Here is an 18,303-nt window from a genome sequence, read left to right as displayed (position 1 = left end):
GCCTGTCTAGTTCTCTTCTTTTATCCTAATGCCAAGCACAGTGCCTGGCCCATAGCAAGTGTTCATCAAGCATTTGTCAAACCATCTTTCCCTTCAAAAGTCTTCATCCTACACCATGAGGGGTTCTGGCTCTCCAAGTTCTCTCACATCACCTGGGGCACCTCCTAAAGTCTGAGCTACCTGTGTTCATGGTCTCAGGGCCTCTGCATATGCCCCGCCTACCCCTCGCTGCCTGTCAGACACCCACCTATGTACCCCACGGACCCTGTGGAGTCTAGCCTTGGAAAAGGCAAACTGGTTAAGAACAGGATTCAGAAACAGATAACTGGGTCATAACTTTGGCTCTGCCCTTTACCAGTTGAGCAACCATGGACAAGTCACCTGACTGTGCTTCAGTTTCTTCTTCTAGAATAATAACTCCTTCTTCAGGTTACAATGGGGATTAAATGAGCTTGAAAAAGTGCCTGGCTTTATGGAAAGAGAATGATGAAGTGAGATATTTGGTTCCTGGAACATTGGGTGGTGTAGGGTCAGGGGTCCTACTGTAAAACACTCTAGTGTGTGGTCCATAAACCGTTTGTGCTCAGAACAACAAGACATTGCTTCAGGGAATCCCACCCAGTTAAAGAGAGCAAACCTGGTGGACAGCAAATGGGGCCACTGGGTCGGCCTTTGTAGGTGGACGTGTAGGTCCTCGTTGCTCCAGATGTAACACAGAGATTGATTCCAGATCTGGTGCCTACAACCAATAATTATTACCATTATAGTTTTTACAAAATAAAACTCAGTTGTAACAAACAGTCTATAAACTCAGGAGTGTAAGGCATATAAATTCCCTTTTTATAACTCAACTCAAATTGCTTTTCTGTAACTCAACTTTTTATAATCCATCCCACTAGGGATAAAATAAGTCAACCTGGGTCAGTTTGGTCTCTCTACCCTTCCCCTACATATGGCCTTTTCTATGAGGTTGGGACCAAGAATATAGGCACCTGCATCACCCCGAGGGCTTGGGGACAGTTGCCAAGGGTCCCTCTGGCCCAAGCCGGCATTCATGCGTACAGGTGTTCCCTTAGCCATGGGGGAGCCTTTGGTGATGCAGGTCATAAGTTTCTAGACACAGTTCCATCCATAATTATGCTTCAAAGCATCTCAACATCCAACAGAACACTGAGGTCCTTGTTCAGAAATGCCACAAACTAGAGGGGAGCCTTCAGACAAGTCACTTACCTCCTCTTAACCTCAGTTTCTCCATCAGTAAAATAAGGGGTGGGACTACCTGGTCTCTATGAGCCCTTCTTACCCTTATTTTAAGCCAAGCTGCAGTGTCCATTTCACCTTCTCATGCAAGACTGGCCCATCTATACTGGAGAGCCCTATACGCACTGATTCACTTTTATAAAGCACCGAGGAAAATCTTCCCATGCAGCCCATTAAATCTAAACTCAAATTTCAAATCTTCATATAAGAGCATTTAAAATCCCCGATACATTTCAGAGGAAGAGAGTCTATTTTTTTTTCTTCTTCTTCTTCTTTTTTTTTAAATTTTTTTATTAATCAAAAAAAAGAAAAGAAATTAACACAACATTTAGAAATCATTCCATTCTACACATGCACTCAGTAATTCTTAGTATCATCACATAGATGTATGATCATCATTTCTTAGTACATTTGCATCGATTTAGGAAAAGAACTAGCCAAACAGCAGAAAAAGATATAGAATGTTAATACAGAGAAGAGAATTAAAATAATAATACTAATAAAAAATATATATATAAAAAGGAAAAAGAAAAAAAATAAAAACAAAAGATACAAACACACAAACAAAAAACCATATTTCAGGTGCAGCTTCATTCAGTGTTCCAACCTAGTTACATTACACTTAGGTATTATTGTGCTGTCCATTTTTGAGTTTTTGTATCTAGTCCTGTTGCACAGTCTGTATCCCTTCAGCTCCAATTACCCATTATCTTACCCTGTTTCTAACTCCTGCTGGTCTCTGTTACCAATGATATATTCCAAGCTGATTCTCAAATGTCGGTTCACATCAGTGGGACCATACAGTATTTGTCCTTTAGTTTTGGGCTAGACTCACTCAGCATAATGTTCTCTAGGTCCATCCATGTTGTTACATGCTTCATAAGTTTAGTCTGTCTTAAAGCTGCATAATATTCCATCGTAGGTATACGCCACAGTTTGTTTAGCCACTCGTCTGTTGATGGACATTTTGGCTGTTTCCATCTCTTTGAAATTGTAGATAATGCTGCTATAAACACTGGTGTGCAAATGTCCGTCTGTGTCTTTGCCCTTAAGTCCTTTGAGTAGATACCTAGCAGTGGTATTGCTGGGTCGTAATCCATTCTGCCATTCTATGTCTTTTGATTGGGAAATTCAGTCCATTAACTTTTAGTGTTATTACTGTTAGGATAATATTTTCCTCTACCATTTTGGCTTTTGTATTATATATATCATATCTGATTTTCCTTCTTTCTACACTTTACTCCATACCTCTCTCTTCTGTCTTTTCGTATCTGACTCTAGTGCTCCCTTTAGTATTTCTTGCAGAGCTGGTCTCTTGGTCACAAATTCTCTCAGTGACTTTTTGTCTATAAATGTTTTAATTTCTCCTTCATTTTTGAAGGAAAATTTTGCTGGATATAGGAGTCTTGGTTGGCAGTTTTTCTCTTTTAGTAATTTAAATATATCATCCCACTGTCTTCTAGCTTCCATGGTTTCTGCTGAGAAATCTACACATAGTCTTATTGGGTTTCCCTTGTATGTGACAGATTGTTTTTCTCTTGCTGCTTTCAAGATCCTCTCTTTTTCTTTGACCTCTGACATTCTAACTAGTAAATGTCTTGGAGAACGCCTATTTGGGTCTATTCTCTTTGGGGTGCGCTGCACTTCTTGGATCTGTAATTTTAGGTCTTTCATAAGAGTTGGGAAATTTTCAGTGATAATTTCTTCCATTAGTTTTTCTCCTCCTTTTCCCTTCTCTTCTCCTTCTGGGACACCCACAACACGTATATTTGTGCGCTTCATATTGTCATTCAGTTCCCTGATTCCCTGCTCAAGTTTTTCCATTCTTTTCCCTATAGTTTCTGTTTCTTTTTGGAATTCAGATGTTCCATCCTCCAGTTCACTAATTGTAGCTTCTGTCTCTTTAGATCTACCATTGTAGGTATCCATTGTTTTTTCCATTTTTTCTTCTTTGTCCTTCACTCCCATAAGTTCTGTGATTTGTTTTTTCAGATTTTCTATTTCTTCTTTTTGTTCAGCCCATGTCTTCTTCATGTCCTCCCTCAATTTATTGATTTCATTTTTGAAGAGGTTTTCCATTTCTGTTCGTATATTCAGCATTAGTTGTCTCAGCTCCTGTATCTCATTTGAACTATTGGTTTGTTCCTTTGACTGGGTCATAGCTTCAATTTTCTGAGCGTCATCCATTATTTTCTGCTGGTGTCTGGGCATTTGATCAGATTTCCCTGGGTGTGGGACCCAGCTGGTTGAAAGGTTTTTCTGTGGGATCTCTGGGCTCTGTTTTTCTTTTCCTGCCCAGTAGGTGGCGCTCGTGGCGGTCGTCTGACTGCGGGGCAGTCAGCCCGGAAAACCGCGCGTGGAGGCGGGGGTCGCTGGCCGCCGCGGCTTGGGGGAGTGCCGGTCCAAATTGCCCAGCTGGCCCGAGATGCCAAGCGTGATGGGAGGGCCCCGCTATCCAACGGTCCCAGTCAGACCGGGGAGCCACGTGCGTGGAGGGGACCCCAGTCGCCAGCCGCCCCGGCCAGGAAAATGTGCGCCCCTCGGGTATCTCACCGCAGTGGATTCTCCCTGCCCGTTCAGCCGTTCCAGAATGGGGTACGCTGTCTTTTTGGTCTCTGTCGTGACTCCGGGAGCTGTTTCGTATTGTTTCTCTTTCTTTAGTTGCTTTTCTGGAGGAGGAACTAAGACCCGCGCGTCTTACTAAGCCGCCATCTTCTCCGGAAGTCCGAAGAGAGTCTATTTACTGTTGATTACCAGAAGCCAGTCAGTAGTGATTTGCTGGGGCTTTAAATTTGTAACTTCAATGTTTGGTTGCCAAAGATTTTGCTTTTAATATTTATTAGAGTTACTACAGTTCCTTAGATAGATGGCTTGACTTTGTCACATGGCGTGAGAGAAAGCTGGTGTTAAATTGCTTTTTTTTTTTTTTTTAACTTTCCTTTTGCTCTCATGTCTAAAAGCATCAAAAATATTCTTCAACCTGAAATACAACATTTTTAGCCACTGAATTTTCTTGTAGCATGTATAATTCTGATTGCCCAAGGCAATACAGTCTGATTAAAATAAATTTTTTAGACTGATATCCAAACAACTTCTGCTTTTCTTAGGATTGCTTTGGAACTTGCAAACTTTCTGCCTTTGAAAATCTCTGAGGGTTGAGAGGGGAAAAAGAGAAGAGGGTTGACAAATCTTACCTAGCATGGGTAGGGAGGGAGGCTGTATACTTTAGAGGAATGTTTCTGGAGAACCAGAGATGCAAAAGATATAAAAACTGGGGAAGGCAGCGAGTGGATAAATAAATGAGCCACAGCAGATCTTCCTGCAAAAGTTTGCAGATCGTTCTGTTAAAAGACACAACGTTGGTCTTTCATGAATATATTTTTTCACGTAAAACATTTTAAATGTATAGTTTAAAGCTCCTTCACTTTCTGTAGATGTGACCCAGACTCTATAGAAGCTCCATCTTCTGATTGTTTTCCAATTGACTTTTGATTTGACTCTGGAATATGGAAACAAATGAGACATGATATTGACTATTCACCATTATTTTCTGGGTAAAAGAATGTGTTGTCATCAGGTTTCCTTACTCAGGCCCAAAGCATGGAGTCGAGACCAAATTAGTTCTGGTTTTTCCCGTCTTCTGGACACGGCAAATTTTAATGCTTTAATGGGCCAATGATCAGGAGTTCAGTGTTTCCCTGTGAAGTTTGGAATTGAGGTTAGTGGACCACAAATTGGTGTCCATGATAGCAGAAGCCCTTCCCTTCCCTTTCAAATAACACCAAATAAGGTTACAGTAATCACACAGGCCGAAAAAACAAAAACAAAACCAAAATAAAATCCAGGAGCAGCTGCTCTCTAAGTCATGAGCTGACATAGTCATCACGGGGGCTCTGGTGTTCAGCATTTACGCCAAGTCCTATTTATTAGGCCAAGTCCTATTTATTAGGACTAACAGCATACACATTTTTTACTGAACAGGTGCAGTAACAGAATTTGAGATGCAGAAGATCAAACCCAGGAAGCTGGAGTCAATCATCTAAATGGCAGTAGATAAGCAGAGAAGGGAGCAGGTGCTGGAGATAGAGGGTTGCTAGGTCCCCAGAAGCTATTCGGTGTGACAGTGCCAAAGCAAAATTAAGGATCAACGACACCAAACTACAAAGGTGGGAGCTTTACTCTTACTAAGGCACTTTCTTAATTAAAATAATGATGAGACCCACACATGCATTTCCAGTTACGCATTGCACCAACAACTGCAAAGCAGAACCCATTATCCACAACAATATCAATGGCAGTAACAGCAGTGACAAGAACAAGAACCACCACCAACCGGCTAAACCAAAGCTTGCTAATGGCACCCCCGGAAATGGACCCATTTGGAAGCTTGGCAGATTAAAAACTCGAGACCAAGGGCAGAGACAACTCTTCCTAAGCTTTGCTTCATGGTCCCCAAGAAAGCGATTACAACACTGTATGCTTCCAAAAGTGTCAGCATAGGATAAGGGGAGCCCATTCAGCTGCACATCCACAGGAGAACCAGGCATCCTCTGCATTGTCACTATGTTTCCTGGCACGAAACTCTCTATGGGACTCCCTCATTTAGAAGCCTGCAATGGCTCTCCCTTGCCTGTAGAATAAAGTTTAGATTCTTTAGCAACAGCATCAAAACCCTTTTATCCTTCGCAGTGTAACCTGAGCTTGTCTTTTTAGTCTTATTTCAGCCACTTCCCTTAAATATCCTTCACTCGAGGCACACTGTCTTTCAAATTCACTTTTATACGCTCATGCCTTTGTTTCATGCCATTCAGGAGAAAGTTTGATATTGAAGGGAAGACTGCCTTGCTTTAAGTCATTTTCTTAGGAAAGCGAAACCCTACCAAAGAGGATTTTTCCCTGGGACCCTAATATACTTAGTTCAATCTTATACTTCACTCACTAGACATGTTTGAATTATTTTTGGTTATTTCAAAACAAATTCCACTTCCATGTGTAAATATATCACACACACATTCCCTTCTGCGAGAGCAAATATCAACAAAAGAGCATCAGGGATTATTCTGGGGATTGAGAGTATCAGCAGAATCATCCCGAAGTGACTCTTTGAAGTCACCCAATTGAAAAGTAAGTTGTGGTTTGTTTGTTTTAAAATTAGATTCATTAGTTATATATTCACTATGGGGATGGTATGTGATAGTTTCACAAAGGTTGGGTTATACAATATAGTGGCTCCTTGTAAAGACGGCCAAGTCTAAAAGAATTAAAAGTAAACACTATAGCAAACTACTTTATGTTTATTTGAAAATCTTGAGGTCTGTTTAAAGACCACATTTGTCTGATTCTTCTCTATGGAAATTGGGGATAAAAAGAGATGTTAATGGAATCAGATTTAAGATATCATTTATAGTTATTATAATTAGACAGATTAAAAGCAGATTAGGTAAACCCAAGAGTTAAAATTCTTAGTTTTTCAGGCTGTTCTGAACTTTTAATTTTTCCCTTACCATGACTTCAGGTTTGGAATCTTGTTCTATTTTTGTTTTCTGGACACTCGCCTCATCAGTACCCATAAGTGTATTCAGATGCCTATAAACTAAGAAAACATTAAGAGAGCAAATCAAATCCCTTGCTTCTACTTCTACACAGTTGGGACATTTCGACTACAAAACTCTCTGAAACAGCTCTGGTAGGAAATAATTGACAGAAAACTAATAAAGGATAATAGTGCCTACATTTCCTTTCTCCCCCAAGGCTGGGTGGGGGAAGGCATGACTTTTAGGCCTCCTTATTAATGTTTGTTCTTTTCATCTTTGGCAGTGGGAAATCTCCTTCTTCATCTTAGATCGGCCACCCAAATCTGTGCCCTCTACACCATTCATTAATTTGATCTCCTCAAATACAGCTGCAATCCATTTTCTTTGAGCTTTTCCTCCTATGCTGCATTTGTTGCAATTAGACTCCAAGTCCCTTGAGGCAGAAATCTTTGTATTCCATATATAATTCTTTTGGGTAGTATGTGTTAAAGTTGGATCTTAAAACACCTAACTTTATTTATAAAATCTGTTTCCATCTTTAAATGGCTACAGTAATCATGAAAGGGGAGGAAATGAACACTTGCCGCGTGCCAAGGACACAGTATTTTATACACATGATCTCACTTCATCTTTCAATGACCCTGAAAGGAAATTTTGCCTCATCTTTTGATGAGGCTCAAAAAGAGAAAGTGGCCTGCGTGGAATTTGAGACCAAGTTTTCTTGATCTTGCCTTATATTATCTGCCTCAAATTTGTATTGGAGCTAGCTGAAACCTGAATCCATTTGATTCAAATCCTTAAACAGTTTCAACACTTTAAAAATCAGGCTCAATGGCAAGCAAAGTCTAGATTTATCTAAGATGTGCTATTGATAAGATAATGTAAAAATAAGAAAAATATTTTGAGAAGTGATTAGGTTCCCAGATTACATAACAGCTTGTCATGGATCCACCTCATTGGGTTGTATCATTGAGCAAATTTCTCCAACTTTCTTGGCTCCTGGTACCCTTAGGCCCAAAGAAATAGCGATCAGTTCCATTTATTAAGTAGTCAGGTCCAAACAACATAATTAGCAGTTATGTCCTAATGCCTTATATAGTAACTGAAAAAAATAATACGTGCAAGTCGAAAGAAAAGTTCTTTTATTTCGTTTTAAAATTACCACAATTACTCATTATTGGGATGTGTGCATCTTTTCGGCACTGTCAACTTCTTAAACCTTGGAATAAGATTGGACATCACCAAATTCAGTTCTTATTCCACAATGACTTTCACTCCATTCTTGTGTATTACTGTAACTGCCAAATACCCAGTCTTACAGAGATACAACATCATCAAAAAATGTTGTGTGATCTAATGTTGAAACTGTGAACTATTTCGAGCTAGCAGTTTGCATGGTATCTGACAGATGTTGCTCTGTTTCCCTCAAAAGTTTAAACTATTCCATGGCCCTCTTGTGAATTCACTGCAGCGCCCTGGCATGCCTCGGGACTAGAGAAGACTTGAGAAGAATTATCTCCACCTGAAGTCCCTTCCTTCTCACTTTCTCTAGCTCCTTCTTTCCCTTCTGTTTCCTCCCTTTCTTCATTCAGTTTTTCTTTTTTCACTTGTTTGTTTTATAATGACAAAATGTCTTGAAGCTCCACTTGTGACTCTAATTTTCTTTCCATGACATCTTATTATATACACTGGAATTTTCAACCTGGGAGTGAAGTCAATAGAAGTAACATATGTTTTGACTGAATGACATATGGAAACCTGATGTTTAGACACACATTTTTCCAGCAACAAAGTAAAATTTTTACCAAAGAATTCTTTACATTCTCAATCTCACACTTGACAAAGCAGAACAAGATTATTTAAAAAGAGAAATAAATATACACATTTTTAAAAAACTTGATCAATAAATCTTCAGGAAAGGAGATTCTTTACTTAACAAGTGTCTCAAAAACCATGTGCACTCTTGCAGCAGGGCAGCTCCCCCAAAACCCAGGCGTCCACGTGGTCAGTCCTAGATGCACATCTCTTGGCACAGGTCCGCTTTAGATCAAAGACAGGGACAAGGGAGCAGGAAGAGTTCGAGTGTAATAAAGAGCACAGGCTTAAAGTCAGGCTGGGCTCCAGTTCTGCCTCTATGACTCAACTCTGTGCCCTTTGTGCATGTTATTTGATTTTGAGAGTTTTAAAAAATTATATTGGTAAACTGGGAGCAATAATATTTCAGAGTTATTTCCAGGATTAACACTTGTAAAGTACACAACATAATGTATGGAATTTTAAGTGCTAATACAGTTAAAAGCTACTAATTCATTAATATTATGAAAATAGAATGGACACAGCAGAGGTAAGGTCTCCTGAGACAAGGTACAGAGAGAGGAAATAGTGAGGAGAAAAAAATGACAGAGTTCAGTTCGATAAATGAGAACTCTCCAGAACTTACTGCTGGGAGAAATGTAAATTGGTACAATCACTTCAGAAAACCATTCGGTGGTGTCTACTATAACTGATCATATACAAACTCCATGACCCAGAAATTCCACTCCTACTATTTATATTTGCCACATAAATGCTTATTTTGTGTCTAAAACACATGTTCGAGAATGTTTATGCAGCATTATTCATAAGAGCCAAAAAAATTAGAGGCAACTCAAATATAGAATGGATAAATTTAAAGTGGTGCATTCATACAATGGAATGCTATTGAGCAATGAGCTACCGCTCTACTAGGCATGCAGGCATCTCACAATCAACACGGAGCAAGAGAAGGCAGGTGCAAAATAGTGCAGTTATGATTCCACTTACACAAAGTTCATGAACGTGGAGACTCAATCTAGGGTGTTAGAATCAGGACTGAGGTTGCTTTGAGGGAGGCGGAGTAAATGGCTTGGCAGGTGCCTGGAGGCGGCTTCCTGGTGCTGGTCACAGCAGGATCACTTTTTGAAAATCCACCCAACTGCACTCCTGGCATTTACGTACATTTCTTATGTGTGTTTTATCTTCATGGTTTCCTTATTTTAAAAAATTTTTTGACCCAAGCGCTTCACAGGTTTCTTTCCTAGCAGAAAGAGCCATATTGGTGGAGGACAGGGGGAAGACTTTGATGCTAAGGGAAAACATAAGAAGAAAATATGAACGTCAACAACAATTTCCTTTAAAACCTGCTGGTCTGTTGTGCTGGCACAGCTGACCCTCGTGTGCATCAGGCTGGGCCAGGCTGTGCTATCGTAACAACCCCCAAACCTCCACGGCTTAACATAGCCCTTCGAAGCACCATGCTCGCTCCCCGGTACCTGCGCGGCCCAGGCTGGGGGAGGCCCTGGGGGGTGGCCCTGGGTCAAATTACCGTGGGCAGCCACGGCCACCACCGTGGGGGGGGGGCACCGCTGCCCCAGAGAGAGCCACGTGGCCGCGCCTAACTGGGGATGGGGGTAGGGGTAGGGGGTGGGGGACCCGCAGCTGTGCAAGGCCCGTGGGCGAGAAAGGAGGCCCACTGGAAACAGCACGGCGGCTCTGTTGGGATCCACCTGCTCCTCAGGCTCCCACCCACTCAGTCCTGGCCACAAGAGAACCGCTGTCCATGCTCACCACAGCTTCCGCCCCTCTCTCCCTCTCGCAGGGGGCTATGGAAAAAAGCGAGCCGGATTTCCAGACCATGGCCACTGCTGTTGCCCTCGCTGGTGGGCAGAGATACAGGGCCTGCCTTCGTACATGACCTGGGCCCTGCTGCAGGGTGTGACTAACTTTCAGACTGAAGAGCAGAGTGGAACTGCAGCCTCACTGAGGGTGACAGGGGTGTGGATGTAAGTCCCTCCTTCAGAATCTGCACCACTGGGAGGGGAAGGGGCTGCAGCCTGGTTGGACGTATCATTCTCTTACAGCAAGGGCACTGAAGGCAGGGGAAAGGAGCGAGAGCAGAGAGCTAGAGAGGACGAAAGAAACAGGTGAGGGGATGAGAGGAGAGAGTGAGAAAAGGGAAATAGGAAACAACCTGTCTCCGCTGAGTTGCAGGTATGATACTCTCGGGGCCTGGGCCTCTGCAGTGTGACTCTAGGTTTTGGGTAGTGTTTTTACGTCTGCTAGGTTTTTTTCAAATAAGTACACACTGGAACCCACTCTGTTTATTCACAAAGGAATGACTGTGCCATATCTCAAGAACGGAGTGCTCCCAAAGGGCTGGTACTTTGCCTTCTCTTAAGGGGCACAGGTAGATACTTTGCATTTTAAATATGAGTTTCTTTCAGCAGAACACACCAGGTTCAGGAGAAAAGAACTAACACTGAAGTTTTTCTTTTAATTCACCAAACAATGGCACAATTAAATTTTAATTTGGGTTCCTTAAAAGACCCATAAAAGGCTGAAACATGTTGAGATAAGAGGAAGAGCTGAACAGGAGTGAGGGTTTAAAGATGGAAAAAAAATCCTATGGTACCCATAAGGCACCTGATTTCCCTGTGTGAGACAATCTAAATAACTTATTTAAATTCTGATAAATGTAAGATTTGCAGATTACACCAGTTCCTTTTATTGTGAATGAAGTCAATTCATTTAGTAAACGCCAATGATGTGAGGTAGAAATAAAAACACTTGATCTGATCAAACACAAATGTTAGAAGAGGGGCACAGCTTGCTTTAGACAAATCCAGTTTTTGAAAGTTTGTGGGTGGAAAGAAGTGGGTGATTCCTCACACTTCACAAATGTTGCCAAGAGTCCTTTAATTGGCAAACTTTCTGGCGCCTTCCGAAAGGATTCAGGTTCCCAAAATAGGTTTCCATATAAACTTCTCAGGAACACATCTGCTGTGAAAAATAGGATGTTTGTAGCTGCAAACTTTCTAGGGAATTTTACATGGCGACTCCAACAGCAAAGCATAAAGAGGAAGCTATGTTTAAAAATGTTTATTAGAGATTCAAAATTCTTCCCACACAAGGAAAAGATGGCCTGGGCTGCTGTACAATTAAGTTCTGACTTGAAAACCAGAGATTTTTTAAAAATGCAACCACTTGCACTTCTTGCTAAAAATAAACCAAAGTAAGTTTAATTTAAAAGATACGCCCTGGCAGCTGCTATTAGGTTTTAGGTCAAATAACCAATGGGCCCAACTCAAAGTGAGCTGGGGTGAGCCTCATTACAAAGTGTGGCTGGCCAGCAGGCGGAAGGACCAAATGGCTGCCCTTTGAGAACTGATGTGGTCGCTTTTCTGGCTCACTGACAATTTTAATTAGAAATTTATTCTTATTCACAGATGCTTCATTCAGTTGTGCTTTAATTATAGACCTTGACAAAAAAAGCGAAGAGAAGAGCACACAGGCCCAGGCCGACAGCCAGCGCCAGCGCGCAGTCCTGCCGCAGCCCGCGCAGCTGCAGCACCCGTCTGGAACTCGCGGAGTCTCGTGGACGTGCAGTGGAGGTGTGGGATGGTGAGCTCGAGCGATCCCCAAGCCTGTTTCTGAATTCCTATAGAGAGAGAAACAGGAAGAAAATTGCCTTAGGATGCAGAAAAAGCCCTATTGTGGTGTCAACTACATAACGGGTTTTTAGGATGAGCTACCATTTACTCACTCCGCCAATACAGACGGGGAGAGCGATTACTAGAGGGGTTCCCAGCTGGTGTGCAGCTGCAGGAGGGCTGCCCTCAGGGAGGTCTGGAGGAGTTGGGCTGACTAAGGGGGCAGCCCCCTGACCTCCCATCCCCACAACCTTCTCCATGTACCCTGGTGTGCCATATAAATACTGTCATTTTCTCTTGGTGCCGTGACCTGGAAAGGGGTGGGAGTTCGGAAGCATGACGCAGGGCTTCTGCTGGTGATGTCACTTCCCCCAGGCTTGGGGGGTGGGGGTGCGGGGAGCACCTGGCTGCTCTCAGGTGGTTCTGGGCTTAAAGGATCATGTTGACTCCATTATGTGCGATGTTCACCGTATGCGCATGCTTTGTAATCAGTACCTCCCCGCATAACATGGGACTCCGCTGTTGACACCTGAGTAACAGTCTGAGCGATGGAGGTGGGGGCAGGGAAGGAGGAGTTGACTGGAAGGAACAACGGCTGACCCAGAGGCAATGCAGAACACAGCGCATCTCTGGAATGATTAGAAATCCACTTTACCTGGATTGGGGCAGCACAAACGGTCTTTGGACAGCTGTTTTTACTTTGCTTATACTTCCTTTGCAAGCTCTCTAACAATCGACTTGAGGACAGGGTCTTGATAACACCTGTGGCTCATGTGAGGGTGTTGATCCATTCCTGGCAGAGGCACCGAACTGTGCTGTATGAAGCTAAAGCTGAGAGGGATGTGCAGGGTGGGCTGAGGGAAGGAAGAAGGTGGGGGAGAGAATCCAGTGGCAAGCTGTGGCAAGTTGAGGTGGTAGATGAGGATCTGTGTTATGGTGAGGGCAGCAGGGATGGAAGGGAGGGAACAAAAGACTTTTGATGAAGAATCAACAGGATCAAGTTCAAATGAGTGGGAAATTGACATGTACAAAGAATAGAAATGGGGAAATGAAATAACTTCTACCTCTGGCCAATATTTACATGTTATAGATGTGTGGAAGAATTCTTGCTTTGACTGTAGGAAACTAATTGCAAAATTAATGAAGCTGTTAATAAAGCTTCAGATAAATCTCTCAAGCCCAATGACAATCTAACCATCATTTTCCTCTGTGCTCCTCAGGGATCTGGGCTGTTACCTGCTGGTCCCCCTGCACTCTCTTTACACAGAGGCACTAGAAGGAGCCAGCTTCCACTTAGCAGGGGAGGCGGCACCAGGAGCTGAGTTATTCACCAAGGCAGCACCAGCAGCTGAGTTGTTCACCAAAAGCTGCCCCAGACCCCAGGAGACAGCTCTTGTGAGAATGGCTTTTTGCCTGCTATTCTGGTGCTGGCATTTGTTACAAACTTTCCGTTTTGACTGATTACCAATAATCTCGAGATCTCAAGGAAAGCACTTGAACATATATATCATAAACTTTGGAAGAGAATGCAGAGGTCCTCCTTCAAATGAAATGACACAGCAGGGACACTGCCTTGTTCAACTCTGAATTCCTGGAGCCTAGCACAGTTCCAGATAGACGAAGGAACTCGGTAAATGCTGAGGAATGTTTGAATCAACGAATGATGTAATGAATATGAGGGTGTCTATACAGATGAGATGTAGGACTGATGAAGACCATATCTCATAGGTCTCTGGCGATCAAAGTGTCCTTGATGTCTTCAGGGCAGGATCCTACATGAATCATGAGTTGTTCCCTCTAGCAATTAAACTATCACTTCATAAGTTTGGGTTTACAAGACCAGAACTAAGAGGATGACTCATTTCTTCTAAGCCAGAATTCCTTAACCTTTCTGAGTCACATATGGCTTTGAGGAGTTAATGAAAACTGTAGATGACTTCTCCAGAAAAATATGGACGTTCCTGTGCTCATATACTCACAGCCACACACACTTCTGCATTCACTCCTGGAGCCTCACAGACACCGTCTCTCCCAGGAGTGGATCCAGACGTGTGGGGCCTGAAGCTTATACAATTTGGGAGGCTTTCTTAGAGAAAAAATAAACCAAAACAAAATATAGGGCCATGTAAAGGGCATCAAGGTGAGGGTCCCTAAAACTGAAGTTCCAGCAGTTTCAGAGAAAATCCATCTCTACCCCAGACCAGGCGAGGAAGCTTGTCCTTGCTTCTGCACCTGCAATTCAAGAAGCTGCCGTTCAGTGACCAAGTGGCACCAGGCCAAGGGTCAGGCTGACCCAAGCAGGATGAAGGCAGATCTTAAAGCATTAAGCATTTGGTTGGATTTATAATTCGCTCTGCTTCCCAAAGCTGCAGTTCAGGTCATGTGCCTGCCCTTTGGATTTGGAGAATACCTCATTGCATTTTTTATGACCTTTTCATATGTTTTTTTCTCTCCTCCTTCTGTCTCATTTGCTATAAAATTTTGCTAAAAATTATAAAAGTTACTAAAATACCATAGTGGATTATCTGTGATTGTTTTCTTTTAATGCAATTTAATTGAGATATATATTAACATCTGAAGTATACAATCATTGGTTCACAGTATCATCATATGGTTGTGCATAAAGCCCCATGATCAAATTTAGAACATTTTCATTACTCCAGAAAAGAAATAAAAATAAAAAATAAAAACCAAATTCTCCCATACTCCTTATCCCTCCCAGATTATTGATCCACAGTGTTGGTGTGCTACATTTATTATTATGATAGAGTATTAAGGTATTACTGTTAACTATAGTCCATAGTTCTCAACAGGTATATTTTTTTCCCATTTAGTCCTCTATTATTAGATCCTTATAATAGTGTCATACATCTGCTCTACATCATGAAAGAACAGTTAATCACATACATTGTGCACCACAAGAGTTATTGTGTTAAACATTCCCATATTTTAGCCTCTAACTTTCCTTTTGGTGACATATTTGACTCTCAACTTCCCCTTTCCACCACTCACACACCATTCAGCACTATTAATTATCTCACAATAACATTTCCAAATGTTTAAGTTTACCCCAGTTAAACATTCTGCACATATTAAGCAACCGCTCCCCATTCTTTAGTCTCATTCTATATCATGGTAACCAGTATTCTTTATTTTATGTCTATGAGTTTACATATTATAATTAGTTCATATCAATGAGATCATAAAATAGTTGTCCTTTTGTGTCTGACTTATTTCACTTAACATAATGTCCTCCAGGTTCATCCACGTTGTTGCATGCTTCAGGACTTCATTCTTTCATACTGCTATATAATATTCCATTGTAGGGATATACTGCATTTTATTTATCCATTCATCTGTTGATAATGGTGGCTGTACCATTTTACATTCCCACCAGCATGAATAAGTGTTCCAATTTCTGCACATACTCCCTAATACTTGTAGCTGCCTGTTTGTTTAATAGTGACCATTCTAGTAGGTGTGATATCGTGTGGTTTTGATTTGAATTTCCTAACAGCTAGCAAAGCTGAGCCTCTTTTCATGTACTTTTTAGCCATCTGTATTTCCTTTTTAGGGAAATGTCTCTTCATGTCTTTTGCCTATTTTTTTTTTTTATTTGGGTTGTTTGTCTATTGTTGATTTGGAGATTTCTTTATATATATTGGATATCAAACCCTTATCAGATCTGTGGTTTCCAAATATTTTCTCCCACTGAGTTAGTTGCCTTTTCATCCTTTTGACAAAGTCCTTTGAAGCCCTGACATATTTGATTTTGAGGAGTTTCCATTTCTCTATTTTTTCTACCTCCCATCACTAGATCTTGAAGGTGTTTCCCTACATTTTCTTTTAGGAGTTTTATGGTACTAGGACTTATATTTAGGTCTTTGAGACATTTTGGTTTATTTTTTGAATAGGATGTTAGATAGGGGTCCTCTTTCATTTTTTTGGTTATGGGTATCAGTTCTGCCAACACCATTTATTGAAGAGACTGTTCTGTCCCAGTTGAGTGGGCTTGGGAGCCTTATCAAAAATCAATTGACCATAGATCTGAGGGTCTATTTCTGAGCTCTCAATTCTATTCCATTGATCAATTTGTCTATCCATATGCCAGTACTAAGCTATTTTGACTACTGTGGATTTATAATATGTTTTAAAGTCAGGAAGTGTGATAACTCCCATTTCATTCTTTTCCAGATGGTTTTGGCTGTTGGAGGCCCCTTACCCTTCCAAATAAAATTTATAATCAGCTTCTCCATTTCTGCAAAGTAGTCTGCTGGAATTTTGATGGTATTGCATTGAACCTGTAGATCAGTTTGGGTAGAACTGACACTTTAATGACATTTAGTCTTCCAATTCACAGACATGAAATATCTTTCCATTTATTCCATTATTCTTTGATTTCTTTTAGCAATGTTTTGTAGTTTTCGTGTACCAGTCTTTAGCTCCTTGGTTATGTTTATCCTAGTTATTTTATTCTTTTAGGTACTATTGTAAATGGAATATTTTTCTTGATTACCTCCTCAGATAGCTCATTACTAGTGTATAGAAGCACCATGTTTCTTTTGACTGTTGATCTTGTATCCTGTCACTTTGCTGAACTCACTTATTAGCTCAAGTAGCTTTGCTGTCGTTTTTTCTGAATTTTCTAAATATAGGATCATATCATCTGCAAATAGTGACAGTTTAACTTTATTACTTCCAATGTGGATTCCTTTTATTTCTCTTTCTTGCATAATTACTGTAGCTATAATTTCTTGCACAATGTTGCCAAGTGGTGACAGTAGGCATCCTTGTCTTGTTCCTGATCTTAGAGGGAAAGCTTTCAGTCTTTCACCATTGAGTATGATGCTAACTGTAGGTTTTTCATAAATGCCCTTTATCATGTTGAGGAAGTTTCCTTCAATTTCTACCTTTTCAAGTGTTTTCATCATGAAAGAATGCTGAATTTCATCAAATGCCTTTTCTGCATCAATTGAAATGATGTGTTTTTTCCTTTTAATTTGTTATTTCTATTATGAGAAATTTTATTACATTAATTGATTTTCTTGTGTTGAACCACTCTTGTATACATGAAATAAACTTCACCTGGTCACATGGTATAATTCTTTTAATATGCAGTTAGATTCTAATTGCAAGTATTTTGTTGAAGATTTTTGGCTTTACATTTATTAGAGACGTTGGTGTGAAATTTTCTTTTCTTGTATCTTTATCTGGCTTTGGAATTAGGGTAATGTTAGCTTCACAGAATGAGTTAGGTAGTGTTCCCTCTTGTTCAATATTTTAGAAGAGTTTGAGCAGGAATGATATTAATTCTTCTTGGAATACTTGTTAACAAACTCACCTTTAAGTTATCTGGTCCTGGGCTTTTCTTTGTTGGTAGGCTTTTGATGACTGATTTGATGTCTTTACTTGTGATTGGTTTGTTGAAATCTTCTATTGTGGCATACTTTTATTCTTGGCCTGGTAGCTCAGTCTTTTTCTCTCCCTCCCTCGCCATTTTGGCACGTCCGGTTCTTCTAGACCTCTGAATTACAAGCCTCACCGGCGACTAGTGATGACGCAGCCTTGTCTCTTTAACTCTATTGGCCTTCTCCTTATTCCTCCACCTGCCCAACATCCGCTGCTACAAGCACACTCAGGAACAACATCTCTATGGTGCCTACAGACGTCACAGTCACCCATCCGTCCTCCCTGTGTGATTGGCTACCCTCCCCTGAAGTCCACGCCCTAACTCCACCTCTCCTCAAACTGTATATAGTCCGGGGCTCACCGAGCCTCGAGGTCTTTAGCTACTGGCGGCCCTGGCATAAGCGTCTACCAACAATAAAGCTGCCTTGCTTCATGCCTTAATTGACTCGGCCTCCGGTCCTTCAGACCCGCAGTGGTCCCCTGCGCGCGCGCCTCCGACCCAGACCCTCGAGCTCGAGCCCCCTCTGCGCCTGGCGGTTCTACTCCCTGAACCCCCTCGGCAGGAAGAGTGCACCCTCGCTAGCCTAGCGGGACCGGACTCGGCGGAGTCCCACCTCTCCCCGCATTCTATTTCTACTCAAGTCAGTATAGGC

General features: G+C 41.5%; 1 protein-coding gene across 7 annotated transcripts in view; it reads right to left on the bottom strand.

The window, feature by feature from the left end:
* Positions 1 to 11,133: 11,133 nt before the first annotated feature.
* CDKAL1 (CDKAL1 threonylcarbamoyladenosine tRNA methylthiotransferase) overlaps positions 11,134 to 18,303 on the bottom strand; it is a 689,286-nt gene continuing 682,116 nt past the window's right edge. For 6 of the 7 annotated variants that reach the window (XM_077143630.1, XM_077143634.1, XM_077143633.1 and 3 more), the window contains one exon: positions 11,134 to 12,249. In XM_077143630.1, the coding sequence (XP_076999745.1) occupies positions 12,058 to 12,249 (192 nt within the window). In that variant the 3' untranslated portion in view covers positions 11,134 to 12,057. The remainder of the gene's footprint in view (positions 12,250 to 18,303) is intronic. The other variant, XM_077143631.1, reaches the window with a different exon arrangement.

The sequence above is a fragment of the Tamandua tetradactyla genome, chromosome 25, assembly GCF_023851605.1.
Source record: "Tamandua tetradactyla isolate mTamTet1 chromosome 25, mTamTet1.pri, whole genome shotgun sequence".
Lineage (NCBI taxonomy): Eukaryota > Metazoa > Chordata > Mammalia > Pilosa > Myrmecophagidae > Tamandua > Tamandua tetradactyla.
The sequence above is the reverse complement of the archived record's forward strand: the minus strand, read 5'-3'. Positions and strand labels throughout refer to the sequence as shown.